This window comes from Protopterus annectens, chromosome 13.part0, assembly GCF_019279795.1.
Source record: "Protopterus annectens isolate FY-2018-M chromosome 13.part0, PAN1.0, whole genome shotgun sequence".
NCBI lineage: Eukaryota > Metazoa > Chordata > Ceratodontiformes > Protopteridae > Protopterus > Protopterus annectens.
In genome coordinates this window covers 559,158,364-559,177,143 of record NC_056747.1, presented here as the reverse complement: position 1 = coordinate 559,177,143, position 18,780 = coordinate 559,158,364, and the positions used below count along the sequence as shown (strand labels likewise).

General features: G+C 36.7%; 1 protein-coding gene across 2 annotated transcripts in view; it reads right to left on the bottom strand.

The window, feature by feature from the left end:
- Positions 1 to 2,001: 2,001 nt before the first annotated feature.
- The window catches only part of GALNT17 (polypeptide N-acetylgalactosaminyltransferase 17), a 1,233,091-nt gene continuing 1,216,312 nt past the window's right edge, over positions 2,002 to 18,780 (bottom strand). For both annotated transcript variants that reach the window (XM_044054203.1, XM_044054202.1), the window contains one exon: positions 2,002 to 3,136. In XM_044054203.1, the coding sequence (XP_043910138.1) occupies positions 3,002 to 3,136 (135 nt within the window). In that variant the 3' untranslated portion in view covers positions 2,002 to 3,001. The remainder of the gene's footprint in view (positions 3,137 to 18,780) is intronic.

Sequence of the window (18,780 nt, the reverse complement as noted above, 5' to 3'; positions counted from 1 at the left end):
TGTTAAACCACTGCTCACCTACGGGCACTCATTTTGCACCTGTTAAAACACTGCTCACCTATGGGCAGATGCACTCACCTTGTTAAACTGTAGCTCAGCTATAGGCACATCTGGCATCTTTTATTATTTTGTTATCTCACATTTCTTCAAAATAAATGGACTATTTCATTACATTATAAATGAACTATGATTTTATATGTGTACATGTTTGTCAGGGACTTGTTTCGTGCTTATTTTACTAGAAAAAAAATTGGTGTTGTGGGGGCTCAAACAATGAATGCCTGCTCTTCAGCCAACATCTCTACCACTGAGCTATTGCTTCTTGGCTTACTTTGCTTATTTAGTTCTTATATCCTTTTCCACTGACTGCTAACTGTGGCTAAGCTACGGACACGCCCACGCAAACGAGCGCACTCACGGGCAAACATCTTTATGATTAAAAAAAATATATATAACATGTTCATTTATATATTTTATGTTCATAGTCTGTGGGGGCATGTGTTGTGTTGTGTTTATTCACATTTCCATGGCCTCTGTCGTGGGTGTTTACTTTGGGCAATTTTACTCTTCTGGGGGCGTGTCCGCTTGCAGGGCTCGGCCTACGGACATGCCCCCTACTGTCTTCCACGGACCGTGTTAGCCTTAGGTGTGATTCAGCATGCTCTCATGAATATGCAGAGCATGCTGACATCACTCCATTTAACTGCAGCCTCCATGTAAGAGTTATAACTCTTACACGGAGGCTTCGTGAATCCTGCCCTAGGTCTTTTACTAACAACCTAAGGATTGATGGGAACTACCTTTTTTGCATTTGGCTATCCTTATCTATTCTAGATCTTATTTTTAAGAATGTCATCAAGTTAATAACCATTCTATTTAGCTGGGATTTATAAACAAAGTATACAGACATCCAAAATGTACTACTTGTATGGTCAGACAATACTGATGCGTCTGTCCCTTTTTCATGAAGCCAAACATTTTTATGGCAGCCCATGAAGTATAGAGAAAGCAGCAGTTTATAGTATTTCATGAATTAAAAGTTAAATACAAATAATTATTTGCTCATTTGATTATACAGGATTAAGAAAGATCCATGTAATTAATGGGAAAGCTATGCAGGAGAAACATCTACCACCTCCTGACTGTGTATAGTGAATCAAATTGTCCTTAAACATGCACCGGGCATGACTGGAGGAATTTCATTGGTGATGCTGAATTCTGCTCAACCATGGATTAAGCCATTTGGCTTAAAAGAAATTTGGTACTGTACTGTGACAATTCTGTTACCAAAAAAAAAAAAAAATGTTTCTACATGTTAATCTGATTAAAATGTATATTACACTTTTATCAGTAAACCAATATTGTTATGTCAGTGTGTCAGAACCTGCTATTCCAGCCTAAAATGTTTTGTATACTTCAACCAAAGTGCTCAGGCTTGGGATCAACCAATATCCATGGCACTATTTCATGGGATTTATCTTATCTGTTTAAATTTATATTCCACCACCTGCATTTCAGCTGCATCATAAATATGACCAAGTTACATAACCAAAACTGCAAAAAATTTACATTAGGCATACTCCCACTGAAGGTAAAGTTATGAAAAAGCACTTTAATATTAGACTGGTATATTTATTGGTAAATGGAAAAGCTGCAAAGAACAGTAATTAGTTGAGACTTGACAACAGTATTCAAAAACATTTCTAATGATAAATATTGGTCTTTTCTGTTTTAGAAAATATATGTATGTGTGTGTGTATATATACATATATATATATATGTATATATATATATATATATATATATATATATATATATATATATATTCATACATACACACACACATACACAAATTACAATAGCATACAATGCATATGGTCAAATAAAATTAAATGCAGATTTCCCAAATGCCAAATACTCATTTTATAATGTGGTGAGGACCACATAACACATCAGCCCTACTGGTGCAGAAAAAAGGACATCAGATGATCTCACCGAAAATGTTATTTCCCTCTTAAATGTATTAATTATGTTAAATTAATTATACAAACAATTTTTAAATATATATAGGAAAACTAGAGCACAGCAGTCCATTCAAATAACATTCATATTTCAATTTGACTGTTCATACGTTTGTGGAAAAAAAATCAAACATCTCAGAAATCTGACAATTTCTAGTGAAAATAAAAATGAAAATATATTTGCCAGTTTTCACAAGTTTTATCAACCCATCACTGTTGCATTCCCCAGGACAAGGTTTTGCTAATTTTTGCCTGACTGCTGTTGTACATATCATGTGCTCTGCAGTTCTGATGCTCATGACAAAACAGGTGTACAAGATATGATCATTCAATCAATGAAATTGCTGTTGGAAGTATAAAGTAAGAATAGGTCCAGTTTCCATTTCTCTAAGCTCATCAGAGTCAAATATTGATTAGTATTGCCATCATGGAAGTGTAGTACAAATCTGAATTGCCAAGCAGAGATAACACCAAAAAACTAACATTAAATAATACCGATAAACATTTTACTGAACACATTACTTGCCCAAGTCTCCTGAGTGCCTTTTTGTTTTACAAAAATAAATTTTTCTCTTCCTTCCTTAACAGCTAACCTGCTATGAAACAATGTGATTCATGCCACTGTAATAACAGGTTAAGCAGTGCCATATAATTGTACTAGCTTATAACCAGTGTTTTTTTTTCACTGAGGAAGAAATTTTCTCTTTATCTATGTCCTATAAGTCCATCACAGCAGTTCAAGTTCATTTCCTATTTATGAACCAGTTTAATCAAAGCTGGACTCATTCCCTTGAAAGTACATTGCATAATACACCTCAGAGACCAATGAATGCCCTTTAAAAGTCTTCCGTGTATCATATGTAACCCATAGCCATGCTCCTTTTTGCAGAGAATTCCGACAATGCCAGGTTTGATCATACCAAGCCAATGAAAGGAAGAATCCTGAATTGTTCTTACTTGGTATGTTATGTTTGCATTTATCAGCTTTGTTTAAGAAAGTTTTTTATTGTCCATTTTTGTCCCGTACAAGATCTCAGAACTAAGTCAGCACCAAAGTTTCCTTTGTTTTCCACTTCCAGACAACGTCCTGTTCCCATATTCATAATTTCTCCATTCTGAAGGGGGGAAATAAATATTAAAAAAAAAATCAAAAAAAGGCAAAATTATCTTCTTTTTTTCAAATCCAGCCCTAATATATAATTGTAATGAACATGCTCCCTATAACGTCCTCTAGGGAGTACCCATTAAAACTGTTCTACTGTTATAAAAATAAGTACAATTTTAACAACTTTAAATGGGAACATTCTGCCTGCAATATTATGTGCCTGCTTGGACATAGCATTTCAGACTTAGAAAGAACTAAAAATACAAAAAAATACAATTATTGATTTGATAGGTAGGATATAGTGAGTATACTGATATGACTTTTTTCCATATTTTTATATGAATTACAGCTGAAACCAATCTTTATGGTGAAAATAATTACTACCTTGGTACTTTATTTTGGTTAGTGAACCGTTAATAAAGTACTGGAAACCATAACATTAGTAGTTAGAAAAAAGAAAAATACACACACAAACATGCACAGTACTGACTTTGAGGCCAATTGGCAGCTGAATACCCATTACAAGAATTTTAATGTTTTTTCACAGCACATGCAGAATAAATAACTATTACTGAATCTTTTTAGTTATTTATTCTGTGTACAACTTCTGTGAGCTATTACTGTAGAACACATGTGTAATTACTGAAGTAACGTAACTTTGAACTGACAGTACTGAAAACCGGTGACTCAAACTTGAGTTCACACCAAAACAAATTTCAGCTATTACCAGGACAATCAAATAAATAAGTATAATGATGTTGATGCTTGGGGGTGGAGGGACAAGCGTCAGCCTATAATACAACCCATGCAGGAGGGTAAAACTTCCAGAAACTGTTGCATTTTGTGGGAAACTATATTTTTTTGGGGAATGGAATTCCTAATGTTTTGGGATTAACTTGGATACCCCCCCCAAAAAAAGTTTCAAATTATTAGTCTCAAATAAGTCAGCTCAAAGACTAACATGCTAATTGAATTACCAGCAGCTGCAACCAATTGTTCAGTACAGGGTTCCTGACAACACTGGCATAGACTTTGCCTGGTTTGTAATAAAGCATATGATGTTCAGCAAGACGAAATGGTAGACAAAAATCAGCCTGCTGTGAAATAGATCCATTCATCCACAAACCCTATTCCTATTTTTTCCACATGGCGTCAGGATGTAACTTCACCAATGACAATCATTTAGAACCAAAGTTTACACCACCAGGTGGCTAGCCCTGCCACAGTAATTCTTCCACACCACACAGTCACGTGCACACTTAAGGCCAATTTAAAGTGTGTGATCCACTTAAAGCATATCTTTGGAAGGAAACTGAGGCACCCTTAGAAAACTCATGTGAATACATGGAGGACATGCAGACCCCACACAAGGTACTCTGGCAGAGAATTGAACGAAGGAACCTCTTTCTGTAAGGTGACAATACTATTCGCTGTGCCACTGTACCACACTTGAAATGTTCATATAAAAAAAAAAACCCTTCAAAGGTTTTCACTCAGCTAAAGAGGGCTCAGAGGCTTTATAAGATACTAACAGCCAAAGATTGCAATGCCACGTAATATCTGTGAAATTCACATGAGTTTATTAAGTGCCACATAAGATGAACATACCACTGGATGCACAAGCATGCAGCTCACTGTCTTGTGGGTAGGACAGGATGCTGACTAGGGATGTGTATATCCTGCCTAACCCTACTGTTTTTGGCTTATTTGTGCTGGACATCCACTCCATCTCAGTGAATCACTAATCAGGGGCAGAGACTAGAAAGTAAATGTGGTGGAACATGAATACAGTCTTTTATTGATAGGAAATATCACTTTCTTAGTCATAAAGCTGTGGCACATCAGACAGAACAGTAGGGTACCCAATAAATGCAGTCCACCCATCCCCGTTAATGGTAACACTGAGTCTTAATTTAAAAACACACAAAAAACTGTAATTTAGCCCATTATAAACAACTTCAAGTGTTCAGTTAAGTTATATGGGATTTCAATAACTCACTTTCAAACATTGTTTACAGCATGGCATGATTCTATATCATTTACTTTCATCTGACCACTGCTCTAGTTTGTATTTCATTGCATTTCACATCTCTTTAACTCACACACACAAAATATATGCAAACTAAATGAATAGCCATAGAATTCTGACTTCAGTGAAGTCTGATTTAGACTTCCCAGTGTATCTTTGACTGTTTGTTTTAAAAGAAAAAACTAAGGAACTGTTTGTTAATGATAGCGGTATCAAATTTTCTCATATACTGCCAGTTTGGAAAGAACATGAACAGAAAGTATCACTTGGCGCATGATACAGACAGGATCATAATGACATTAAACTGTTCCTGAAACATTTTCAGTAGGCTTAAAACAGGGCTAACATATTACAGCCATACTTTTAAAAGCCATTCAGAACTTTCAGTATCCATAATGTTTTTATTTGGGATGCACCACATATGAAATTCAAATAGCACTGTTAAAAGGTGGCATTCACTGCCCCCCAGGAGATTTGCATTATTTTTCCTCCATCTAGTTGGAGATTATTGTACAGTACATGAGAATCAAACTTAATGTAAAGTATATGCATAAAAATTAAAACATAACTATGCAGAATAATTGTCCTTAATAATTAAGACAACTTGTATCATAGCTTACATCATAGTTCAGTAATACATTTCAAAATACTCCTTACATTTTTTCAAACTTTGAGTAATCATAGTAAAGTCTAGCTTGTACATATGTATATATTTTCCCATAATTCCTTCTATTCTCACTCAATTTCTTTGTATTCTTAGTGACATTACTAGGCACCAAGTTCACCTCTTGTGAAATAATCATTTTTCATATATTTGTTTCTTAAACATTATCAAATTTCACCTATATTTGTTTTGTATTTTCATATTGTATATTCCCTAAGCTCCTATATCCTGAGAACATTGTCCTAATGCAATGTTTCTCCTATATCTCCTGTTTCAATACTTTATAAAATTCTCATGAACCACATATAAACTGCATCTATTGCTCTTCAGTCCCTCATCTGTCCTGATATTCAAATCATGGATGCAAGGTTAAGATGAAGCCTTGCTCTCTCTCTCTCTCTTTCGGCTTTTCCTGGTTAGGGGTCACCACAGTGGATCACCTTGTCTGCCCATGATTGGCAGTGGAGTTTTTACGGTGTCGAGTTGCCAGCCCGGCACCCAACCTTCCACAGAAGGCACACACATACACACACTCATGCCGAGGGACAATTTCAGTGTGTCCAATCGACTTGCAGCATGTCTTTGGGGATGTGGGAGGAAACTGGAGCACCCAGAGGAAACCCACACGACCACAGGGAGGACATGCAGACTCCACACAGAAGACACCTCAGCCAAAGATCAAACTGGAGAGCTTCTTGCTGTGAGGCGACAATTCTAACCGCTGCACCACTGCAGCCGTCCTAAGATGAAGTCTTGCCAACACTTTAAAAAAGATTACTATGAATCCTACAATTAAAATCTTACATTTTCTAGGAATCCCCAACATCTGCTCATCTTTATAGATAACAGTATATGTTTTGGCACCTTTTATGAAAATACCCATGTTACTTTCTGCCTTGATCATCTTCAGCTTCATGCAATTCTATTATGGTTCATTTTGGACTTGCCAATATGATGTCTGCTACTTTCAAAAAATTTCTACTTCAGGTGTGCTCATGTATTTAATTTTCAAGATTTTGCTGAAACTCTGCTGCATATTTATTGTTGCTTTTAATGTACATATTAGCATATCTGACAGCAAGTTGCTCTTCTTTTTATGCATTACCAGCAAGAAACAATTTTAACTACAATTTGTATCTGGCATACAAGGCATCCACCAACTCATTACCGATGGATTTACTGCATGTCACAAGTCAAAATGTAACAGATCTACTCTGTCTAGGGATCTAAACCTCTTTTGCAGCATCAACAGAACAGTTTGGAGGGAGATGTATATTTTGCAGAGGATACTGCTACTGTGGAACAGCCTCCACATCCACGTAAAACAAAATTAATTCCTGCCCATATTCAAGTGCAGCTTAGATCTATGGATGGGAAACAGAACATTTACCCCAAGATTGGCTCCTGTACTGTGAATGGACAGATGCAGCTTCTAAATGGTTTATCCCATGTACGGGTCCCCTCAGATTATCTATGGTATGATCCTAGTTATTCTCATTAGTAGTAATATATAATTATCAACCATGGGATGGGTAAGGACAAACTAATAACCAAATGGGATAGGTTATTTTAAGTGCAAAAAGGGAAATTGTCTAGTCTTAAAATGGCCAGTAAGAGCAGCTACCCTAGTACTTACCTATGAAGCTTTAAGACAGAACCAAACTTTGCACTTTTCAATACTTGTTTTTAATCACTGTGATACGTTCCCATTTCCCATAACTTCTGTCCTTAAATTATGTATCTCCTCCGAGTCATAAGAGTAAGACCAGTTAATTGTGAATCCCCAATTTCTCTAAGCCTACTAATACAGTTCATGATTTAAGCATAGTGATATAATCAACACAAATAAAGAAAGAAAAAATAATGTGTGCGTGTGTGTGTGTAAACTTGCCTGAATAGTATTAGATAGATATATGGAAGCATAACTGTTCATTGACAAGCAGAAACATCAAAACATAATTTATTGACATCACATACTCAAACCAAAAAAGCATCGATCTAAAAAGGACTGAAGGTAAACACTGGACCCCCCATGTGGGGGTGTGTCCCAACACTCCCCTGCTTCTCACATATATCAACTCCAAGATTATATTACAGTGGGGAAATTCTCCAATTCTCACTATGCCATGATCAAAGCATGAGAAAGTTGGTAAGGTTTGACAAACTGATTTTTGATCAGTTGTACTGACTTTCTCATTCATCGACGTAAGGCAACTTTGATGGAAAGATATATGTATATATGTGTGCACACACACACACACACACACACACACATACATAGATATATATTAACTAATATGCAGAAATGTTGATAAGTAGTATGTTGAAATCTGCATGTCACAATAACACATACTGAATATTTACTAAATCAAACAAAAACTGACCAAAAAAAGGAAACAGTCAGTCTCCTTTTCTAATTAGTTACAAAAAGACCACAAAGTTTTGTCTCAAACTTGCCTGAATAGTGGTACTTTTAGGGGAAAAGTTGTTTGTAAGTTAATGTGTAGCGTTAGGGTCAGCGGCAGTGTTTAGAGTTAGCACATGTGAGTAAGGTGTGGTGGGGGTTGGGCTTGGGGGAATACAGGAGTCTTATCACTTGTGAAACCTTTTTTTTTTTACTGATTTTTTTCAGTTCAGTTCAAATCCTGTTTCTTTTCAAGTGACATTGCTGTTACATATCAATATCATCATATATATCTACATCTATATCTGTATCTGTCTATATATCTATATCTATACCTATATCTATCTATATATCTACATCTTCACCTATATTTGTCTATATATCTATATCTATATATCTACATCTATACCTGTCTATATATCTATATCTGTACCTATATCTGTCTATATATCTATAGCTATATATCTACATCTACATCTATATCTGTATCTGTCTATCCGTCTATATGTCTATATATCTATATCTATGTCTGTATATCTATAACTATATATCTATAGGTCCTTCCATACCTCTTGCTTCTATACTTCTTATGTATACCAACTCTGAAATGACACAAGTGTGGACAAACGGTATATTTCCCTTCCTGCTAAAACTGTGATCGTGAACCAGTATGGCACCCATCTCTCAATGCTGAGTTTTAGATGTCTTTAGTCAATGTACTGTGTGTTGATCTTGTGATTGTTAGATCACTTTCAATAAATATATATATATATATATGTATATATATATATATATATATATATATAATTGTTAGATTGTCTAAATGAATGGAGATTAAATGCCTTGTAAAGACATATTTTTTTTAATGTTAGCTAAACACAGATCATAGTGAAAGAAACCTAAAATACATTTGTATTAAAATGAAATCTGATAATTGTACAGGGAGGTTGTATAATGAGATGTTGTATACAACATAAACTCAGGGGAACAGTTTAACAATAGAATATCTTGTGGTAAAAAAAAAACACAAAGAACCACCTAAATCATGTTTAGTTTACAGTTTCTCTAAAATTGGGTTAGTCATGCTGAATGAATTTTATGGAAAAGTAAGGCTATATGTGTCAGGTAGATAATACACAGTATGTGAATATTTGAATAGGTCTGCCAAAGTAGAATAATACTGGAAATATTAATGAATATGTCCATATTCATATATAAATGAATAATTTTCAGTCATAATAATAGAGCAGAACATGTTATCCTTATGTGTGCATATTTGATGATGGAATTTAATGTACACTTTTAAAAAAAGAGACTTAAAATGGATAAAGATCCCCTTTGAAAGCCTTTTAGTTTGACCTTGGCACCATGACTTCAGTTTGCATCCAGAAAAAGCCAAAAACATTGAGAAGAATTTAACTGAGGATAAGATGACAGCAAGATACACAAGAGAGGAGGTAAAGTCATATCAAACACAAAGCTAAGGGAAAGGAACTCAAGCAAGCTTGGAGAAAGTATGGAAAAAAGTACTCACTCTATTACAGTAAGAGAAAAAAAAATGCTGGATTATGAAGCTAAAGCACGAGAAAAGGCAAAGAAGGAGGCAGATGGAGAGCGTGTCCTGGATGGCAACCTGAACGCAGCACAAATTTTCTGCTCTGCAGTTTTCAACTACTTTTACCAGGATTACTTTGCCAGGTTCACAAATAAATACTTAAAAGGGATAAATACAAAATCTGGCAACTTCAAGCTTCATATTGGTATATTTTTAAGTGACTATTTTTATATATTCTTGTCAAAGTTTAAGAAAGAATAAAAGGATAACATAACTGAAGGAAGATGAATAATTCCAAAGCTACTCAACAAGATAATTCCATGAAAAAGGAACTGCAATCAATCCTTATGACTATCCAAGACCTAGGGATTAAAATAGTGAAACTGTACACTAAAACTGATAAAATAAAGACTCATCTAATCAGATTGGACTACTGAATGAATTCATAAAGCTACGAAAGGTTCAGATTGCAGCATTAGAAGATTCTGTGTCTGACACTGACTACACATTAACAGAAGGGGAAAACAGTACTGAATTCTTGCTATAACAAAACAACAAACTTATTGAGAAACTAGATGACATGGAAAATAGAGAAATGAGGAATAATACTAGAATCTACGGCATCCCAGAGCAAATGGAAGGGGACAATATGGTGAACTTTTTATCTAATTGGATTCCCAAAACTTTAAATCTGCCGGAAGCCCTGTCCTTTGGTATTGAAAGGGTGCACAGATCTCTGTCTAGAGTCCCTTCAAACAAGAAACCTACTCATCCTAGATCTACCATTGTGAGATTCATCTCTAATCAAGAGAAGGCTCTTGTCTTAAAAACTGCTTGGTCTCTTGCACCTTTGCAATTAGGAGATCAATTAATCAATTTGACAATGACTTCTCTTCTATTGTAATGAGAAAAAGAAAAGCATGCATTCTACTTATGAAATCTTTAAAAAGGCTGGCTTCAAAGCTCAACTGATCTTTCCAGCTAAACTAAGAATCTGTTCACCTGATGGGGAAAAAAGACCTTTGAAACACTTGAGGAATCTACTTCCTTTGTACAAAAGAAGTTATTAAACCCAGAGGAACATATATATATATATATATATATATATATATATATATATATATATATATATATACACCAGTGTCACTTTAAATATAAATATAAGAATATTTACAATATAGAAAAGAGCTCTGGATGCATTAAATAACATAAGATATAACAAAGTTCCTGGTTAAAGTGTGAGGACAACAGTGGTTGGTAATCAGCATGTCAAGATAAAAAGAGACACATACACAATGAAGAGGTACAGCTACCCATATATGCACACTATGCCTGGGAGTACAGTACCTGAGAATATTCCAATTGTGGTATAGCATTCCTTGAGTTAGTATACATAAGTAATAGGATTATTGAGTCCCATGTAAGAAGGTGTGAAGAGGGTTAACTCTCCCTTTCAAAAATGGTTTAATGGCAGTACAGCAAGTTTTGAGATTAATGTTTTGTGTTTGAATTGCATATCCTTGTCATGTTTGTGGGTTTCACCAGTTAACTTCTGCACTTTGGCATCTGCTGATCTATCCCCCAACACATTATGACTTCATAGGTACATAGGTGTTTACAAAGCTAATGACCACAAGGGCCTTTTTAAGCCTAGCCATGCATCCCAAATCTCTGACAAGGTCTTGGTAACCTTGATAAGTGTAAGCAGGGACTTGGGAGAGAAAATGTCTACAAGGAAGGGCCTAGGAGATGAACCATTTAGAGGCTGCCTGTGTCCATTAGAAAAATAGGTGCTAAACCAGGAATGAAGTTCCTTTTCTCCATAAGGTTGTCCAAGTTATATTTGAATTGGATTACAGAGGAATTCTGCTTCATGTGGATGGGGAGCCTACTCCAGAGAAGGGGCAGTCTCTGGGATACAAACTTGTTTCTCCTGCAGGTCCTATTTATATCACAGGCAAGGTCTTTAGAATAAATAATTCTGGTGCTGTTTATTTTGTGGATGTGCAGGAGGTCCATCAGAGTGGGGTCTATCAATGTTTTGTATGCCAGGCAGAGATCTCCCTTCAACAGCCTGTAGGAGACAGAATACAGAAATAAGGCCTTGAGGCAGTCTGCATAGGACAAGTTACACCCTGTATTCTTTTAATGAGGAACCTCTGTGGATATTCCAATTGTTGGATGTGCCTAGTCGGGTACATACCAAAGGGGGAACTGTACTCAGTGATAGGTCTGATGAATGCCAATTACAGTGGAACAACGACTCCCTTGGACCTAGATGCCATACCTTTGTGTATAAGTTGCACAACATAGAATGATTTCCTTACTAATGTAGACACATGATGGCCAAAGGCTAGATTCCTGTCTGTGTGTGTCTCCAAGTCACTGACTACAGGGTCATCTCTTATGGGTGTGTTGTCAATATAATAGTTACAAGGAGTGGATGACTTCACAAATGATACTAATATGTATTTCTTGATTTCTTGGCATTTAGTTTTAGTCCATGGCTCTGACACAAGTTGTCTGTGTTAGCCCTTCCTGGAGAACATTTGTGTCAGTGGGGGATTCAGTGACAGCTCCTAATTTACAATTATCTGCATATTTAGTCAGCCAGAGGTCACTGACATTGGCCTTGACTTCTGAGAAGTAAATGTTGAAAAGGAGCGGTCCAAGGACTGATCCCTGCTTGTCACTGGTATCTTTGTAGAGGTAGATTCCCCAATTCTAAGTTCCTGAGTCCTGTCTATGAGCCAGCTAACTATCCACTGGGTGACAAAAGTGTTTGTATCTAACCTGCTGAGTTTGTCAACAATGCCCCTCCTTAGCTAAGCTTCTGACTTAGATCTTGCAGAAAGTATCGCTAACTTGTACACATTAGGCCACATTTGGGATATTTTTATTCCTGAATCTCTGACTTAAACATCATAACAACTTGCAGCCATCTGGTTTGCCTGTATGAGCAGTTAGCTTACAGGAGCTTCATCCAAATAGTAGTTCACTTACAGGTTACATTAAGCACCTTTACATTCTCTTCTGTTTACAATTGTAATGTGCTCCAAGCCACAGTGATGCTAGGAGAAAAAGCAAGCTAACAGACCTCTACTCCATCCTGAAAAGAGTTATTTATGGCTCACTTTCAGCCAGAGTAATTTTCTCTTGCATCTGCTGACCTCCTTCTCTTGATGTATCTTTGTTAGATCTGTTCTCTGCTTTCTCTATATTTGCTCTTTCTGCAGTGATGCTGTTCAAAGGGATTCTTTCTTTTAAAGTTCCAATATAACAGAATACATTTAATCAGCAACGCCAAATCCCTCTGGCAGTAATGTGGGGTATTACAGTACTTAAATAAGAATACAATATAATTAGGAAGAAATACATAGAAAATGTATATTCAAAAGTGCTGAACACAACACACCAAAGAGAAAAAATATTAAGATGTGAGGTTCTGAGTATAGGATAGGTGTTTATAAGTTGTACAACATACCTTATGCAGAAACCACTGAATAAAACCAGATGCATAGCATGTATTTAAGTGACAGAAATCAGACTAGGAGAATATACTCAGTTCAACAAAACAGAAATGACTGCCAAATATTGATAGGAGAGGCATCATTTAAAGCAGCTTCAAAGGCATGAAAAAATGCTGTGTATGTGATGAGAGACATATGTCAAAGGCATGTCATTACTTAGAATGGATGACATGGCTTGTTTTGTGACATCTGGTGAACAGTATGGACAATTTTTTTTTGGTGGGAATTCTAAATATGTGACTGCAAACTTTATTGTTTTGTGGAATTTTCCTAACTCTCATATAATATTGATAAGATGTTTCATTTACAGTAATCATGTCAGTTAGTGCTCAATAAGACTGAATTACTGAACAGTTAGTTAATTCACTCAAAATCAAAGCAATAGATGCAAATATAAGAAACTGCTGAGTCCACTGTTAAAAGATGCCCATATTTTGTAAATTTCAGACAATTAAAGCAATTATAGCATCAATAACTTACAAAACACCAAGGGCTGAAAGTCTAGTTGAAGAGCTATAGATTTTCTTTTCATTTTTGGACTACATGGATATAAAACATGCCATTTTGCACATATTTAATTCTTAATGGTTATTCAGTATAAGCATGCAACATTTCTATGATTTTTATGTTGGATTTTTTTGTTTGATAACCAGTGAGGAAGTATGACCATTAATCACTAGCAACACAAAAGCTGCAAGTTCCTAACACTAACCAGAAGGCACAGAAAATTCAGTAAGAAATCATTAAAACATATTTTGATGCATTAAGAGTCTGTAAATGCATCTGCATTCCTTCGTAAACCAATTCAGTATTTTATGGATCCACACTCAGCTGCACTTCACATCTAATCTCCGACCTGTTAGAAACTGCCATGATGAACCAACTGACTCTGTTTAGAGTTTGGGCAGTAGAGTTATAAAAATCATCCAAGACAGACGAACAGAGATTAATATTCTTGTGGAGCAGATGCAGAAACGAGCATCCTTTCCACTTCTCATACCTGCTAATGGCAAAAATCAAACATGAACAGGGTTCAGTCCTGGGTCCTCTCCTGTTTGGTATCTACTTCTCTGAAGTACAGGCTAACACAGAAGGTCTTTGGCTAATGAAGTTCACAGGTGACTGTAAACTAGGAGCCATAATCGAAACTCCTAATGATGTGAACATCCTACAAAAGGGCCTCACTGAGACAGATGCCTGGTGTCAAAGCCATGGCTTCAAGCTCAATGCCAAAAAGTGCATTGTCATCCCTTTTGGTAAAAATTCTGTACCCATGAGCTACCACATAGGCAGTAGTCTACTTAACACCGGAAGTGTGATAGGAGACCTTGGGACACAGGTGGACAGTAGTCTCTCCCTTGATAATCAAACTGCCACAGTAGTCAGGAAATCCTTCTATGTGGCAGACCTCATCACAAAAGGTTTCTCATACAGGAAAAAAGAGGTCATTGCTCCCCTCTACTCATCACTCATTAGACCCATTATAGAGTACAATGCCCCTTTTGGATGTACCTCACAAGAAATCTGCAACTAGAAAGGCTGCAGAAATACCTCACAAAGAGGATTACCAGCCTCAAACAGATGCCCTACGCAGACCAGCTCAAAAAACTCCAACTTTACTCTGTTGCATATCGCCTACTCAGAGGCGATCTCTACATAACATACAAAGCTATGTCAAACCCAGAGTTGTTGGACATGCTCCACTTAAAGAAATACCAATCCCTCTGAGCTACACGCTCTAGGGACTTAAACCTTGTCACCACAATAAACACAACATGCTGGTGGGATAGATTCCCATCCCAGAGACTTCCCATACTCTGGAACAAACTACCTATCTATATCAAACAAAGCTTATTAGCACTCTTCAAAAAAATCTTGATAACTGGATGGCAGATAGGAAATTCACCCTGGGGATCACTTCTGTGGCTCTGGTTGACAGAGGCACAGGAAAATAATTTTCTTGGGTGGTGAAAGCCAGGGAGCCTTTTTGGCTAGGCTTATATAGGCTCTAGGGCCAATAGCCTAGTACCTACCTATGAACCTAAGAACAGCTAAGTGGCTGGGTCACAGGGACTGTAAAAAGTAATAATCTGGAATGTGTATCTGTCAGTAGCTAGTATGCATTATACTGCAGTATCATTATTCAATTTATTTATTCAAATACGGTAATAACAAAAATATCTGTACTGTCTTTATCCCTCTGTTGTCCTTTATTTTCTATGCCTAATTTAACTGTTCAGCTTCAACTCCTGTCAGACCTTCTCAGTGAAGGTTGCACCAATGACCACCAGTTCGGCACTCTGATGTGTGCTGACTTTGAAGCTTTTGACATAGCTGTAGAAAGCCTTGTGGCTGTCTTTAGCCTGCCAGCCTATCTTGACCTTGTAACTGGCCTTGGTGGATTTAATTAGTTCTTCTAGTTTCCTGTTTAGTTTAATTAGAGAGCTCCTATAATATGGGAGCTGCTCTTGCTGGTTTTAGTTATGATTATTTCCTTTTATTACCTAGCCTATTTATTAATTTTATTTATTTATTTTGCATCTGTTTACCAGGGAGGTCCGACTAGACAGAGCTGTCTGTTTTTAGTGGAGGCCTGGGGAGAAAGGCTCCAGAACAATTGCTAACATACTATACATAAGACATTTACATGAGCATCGTGGTTTAAACATTCACTTATATAAAAATATAGAAGATAATAACATATGATGGCATAAGATATTTACAAAAGCATAGAGGTTTAGATATACAATTAAAAGTATAGCAGGTAGTAACACACAATGGTTGTTCATACAGTATATTTAGTAGAGATAATCTTGAAAATGTACTAAAGATAAGACAAGAAAGGAAAACTAAAAAAGGAGGAGAATATAGACAAGTTCATAAGAGGTGCATTGACATTTTAAGGGAAAGCTTCCCAACTTAGTCTATGGGAGAGATAGTGGGTATAGATGGGACAGTAGGGAGTAGGCAGCAGTGAGTTGGTAAGTAGCATGATATTATATAGTGCAACTGTGGGAGTTTTAAAAGAGGAGGTTGGATAGTGGATAGGGGAAAGATATTAAGATTAGGATTCCACCAGTGTGGTTTGCTTCTAGATTTTGTTTTGGGCTTACGTCTAGTAGGTACAGCAGCCTCTATACAGCCATTTCCCAGGTTGTACATGTGCTCTGTGACCAATTCCTTACAGGCTGGTGTGAACTCAGGGGTAGGAGAGGTATTGTTTTTTTGACAAACTATCGCTTAATAGATTTTAGCTTGCTTTGGAATAGTTCCTAACTATTACAACGTTTGCTAGAGTTAACAAGTTGATTTTTATTTTGAAGGAGACAGTCTTGTGGTCCAATATCACCAGTGAGGATGTGACATGGTGTGGGAGTTGTAGTGTTCTCCCATATTGGACAATACCAGGTCCACTATGTTTGAACCTATGGTGGGTTGTGTACACTATATATTCAAGGGTATTTGTGTTAATAAAGTCTAGGAATCGTTGCACTTGTGAGTATGAGGCAGTGTATGTTTCCCAGAGTACAGAAGGGTGAGCCTGCCATGAATAGGGTATTTTGTTTAATGGTGAGTGCATCCAGTAGGTCTAGGTACAAGCTTTGGGATTCATGGGACATAGAGGGTGACCTATAGCTTTCTAGGATATGGTATGGGACTTTGTCTGTGGTGATTGGCACATGGATAAATTCCAGGGCATTGTCCTGTTTAGCCAATGCAGAGCTATACTTGTTGCTAATATAGACTGGGAATCCTTCATGTTTTGTCAATGACTATGCAGTTGACAATCTAAATGTGTCAAAGGTACTGAAGACTTGCACTGCCAGAATACTTTCTCTGGACTTAAACCATGTCTCAGTAATGGCACAGATGTCTATAATCTCCAGAGTGAGCAGAACTTGTAGGGTGTGCAGTTTCTTGTTTAGACTCCTTGCAATGAGCAATAACACCTTTAGCTTTCTTTGGGTTTTATCTGCTATGTCAGTGGGTTTGTCAATTTGACTTTGCCTAAAAAGGCTCTGAGGGGCTTGATAAAGTTTAAGATGATTTTCAGAAGCCTAGAGGAGACAGGTGCAGACTATCCTCTGCAAAGTAATGGGATTTGTTAACTATGTCCTTCCACAATGACGAATGTTGAATCCCCCTGAAAGACAGAGAGAGAGAGAGAGAGAGAGATGGTTCAACTGAAGATAATCTAAAAAAATTATTTACACGCTTTAGTGCATACTTTGCCAAGATATAACCTCAGAGTATGCATAAAAAATGAAAAACAATGTTCTTTTGCTGGGGGAGGGCAACCCCCTGCACCCCCAATTTGATGGGGTGCTCCCATACTACCTGCTACTTTAATATACCAAGTCTGAGATCCCAGAATACTGGAAAAAGGGCATATTCCCCATCCTTGGTATTATAGCATTCTTGGACAAAATCTGACAGTTTCTCTGCTGAGCAAATTGTTGTTGTCTTTTGGCTTTTCCCGGTTAGGGATCGCCACAGCGGAACTCCAGTCCGCTAATGATTAGCAGTAGATTTTGATGAACGCCGAGGTGCCAGCTCGATGTTCAGCCTTCAACGGAGGCACGCCCATTTACACATGTCTTTCAAATGCCTACCCAACCGCGGGGAGGACATGCAGACTCCACACAGAAGGCACTCCCCACACTCCAGCTGAGAATCGAACGGGAGAATTTCTTGCTGTGAGGCAACTACGCTACCGCTGCACCCTCAGCTGAGCAAATTAAACATTCAAAATAGCTGTCGACTTAAACACCTTTCAACTAATTTTAATGGAAATATAAATACATTAAAAAATATATTTTATATATATATATATATATATATATATATATATATATATATATATATATATTCACGATAGACAGATAGATACATAAATACATATATCTGTGTGCACGTATGCATATACGTTCTGGCCAACCTGTCTCCCCCTAGGCATGCATACACTGGAAATAACATGATACTAAATTCTTTTTTTTGTATCCATTTGCATTTAGATGCACATTTGCATTGACTATTATCCTTGGGCCAGATTCAATAACACCTACACTAAGTGTACACTATTCTGAGTGAACTGACAACACAGACAAAATTCACACCTATTTCCTCCTAATTTTAGTTTTCCTACAGATATTCTTGTAACTTTAAATATTGACAGTATTCATAAAGGTTACCACAAAGTGTAGACTACATGTGCAATTAGAGTAATCTTTCTGAGTGACTAGAAAGTACAGAAAATGCGATAAGTATTTTACTGAATACATATTGTGTACACTTAGTGTAGGCTTTATTGAATCTGTCCCTTTGTCTATTTAACCTGTTCCACACAAAGCAATATTATACACAATAATTTTAGACAAGCTTTGGCCTTCACTGGAAAAAGATCTGGGCCTTCCCAGTGAGGCTGGCCTCATCATTTCAAAAATGCTACAGTAAAGAACAGAAACTAAACTA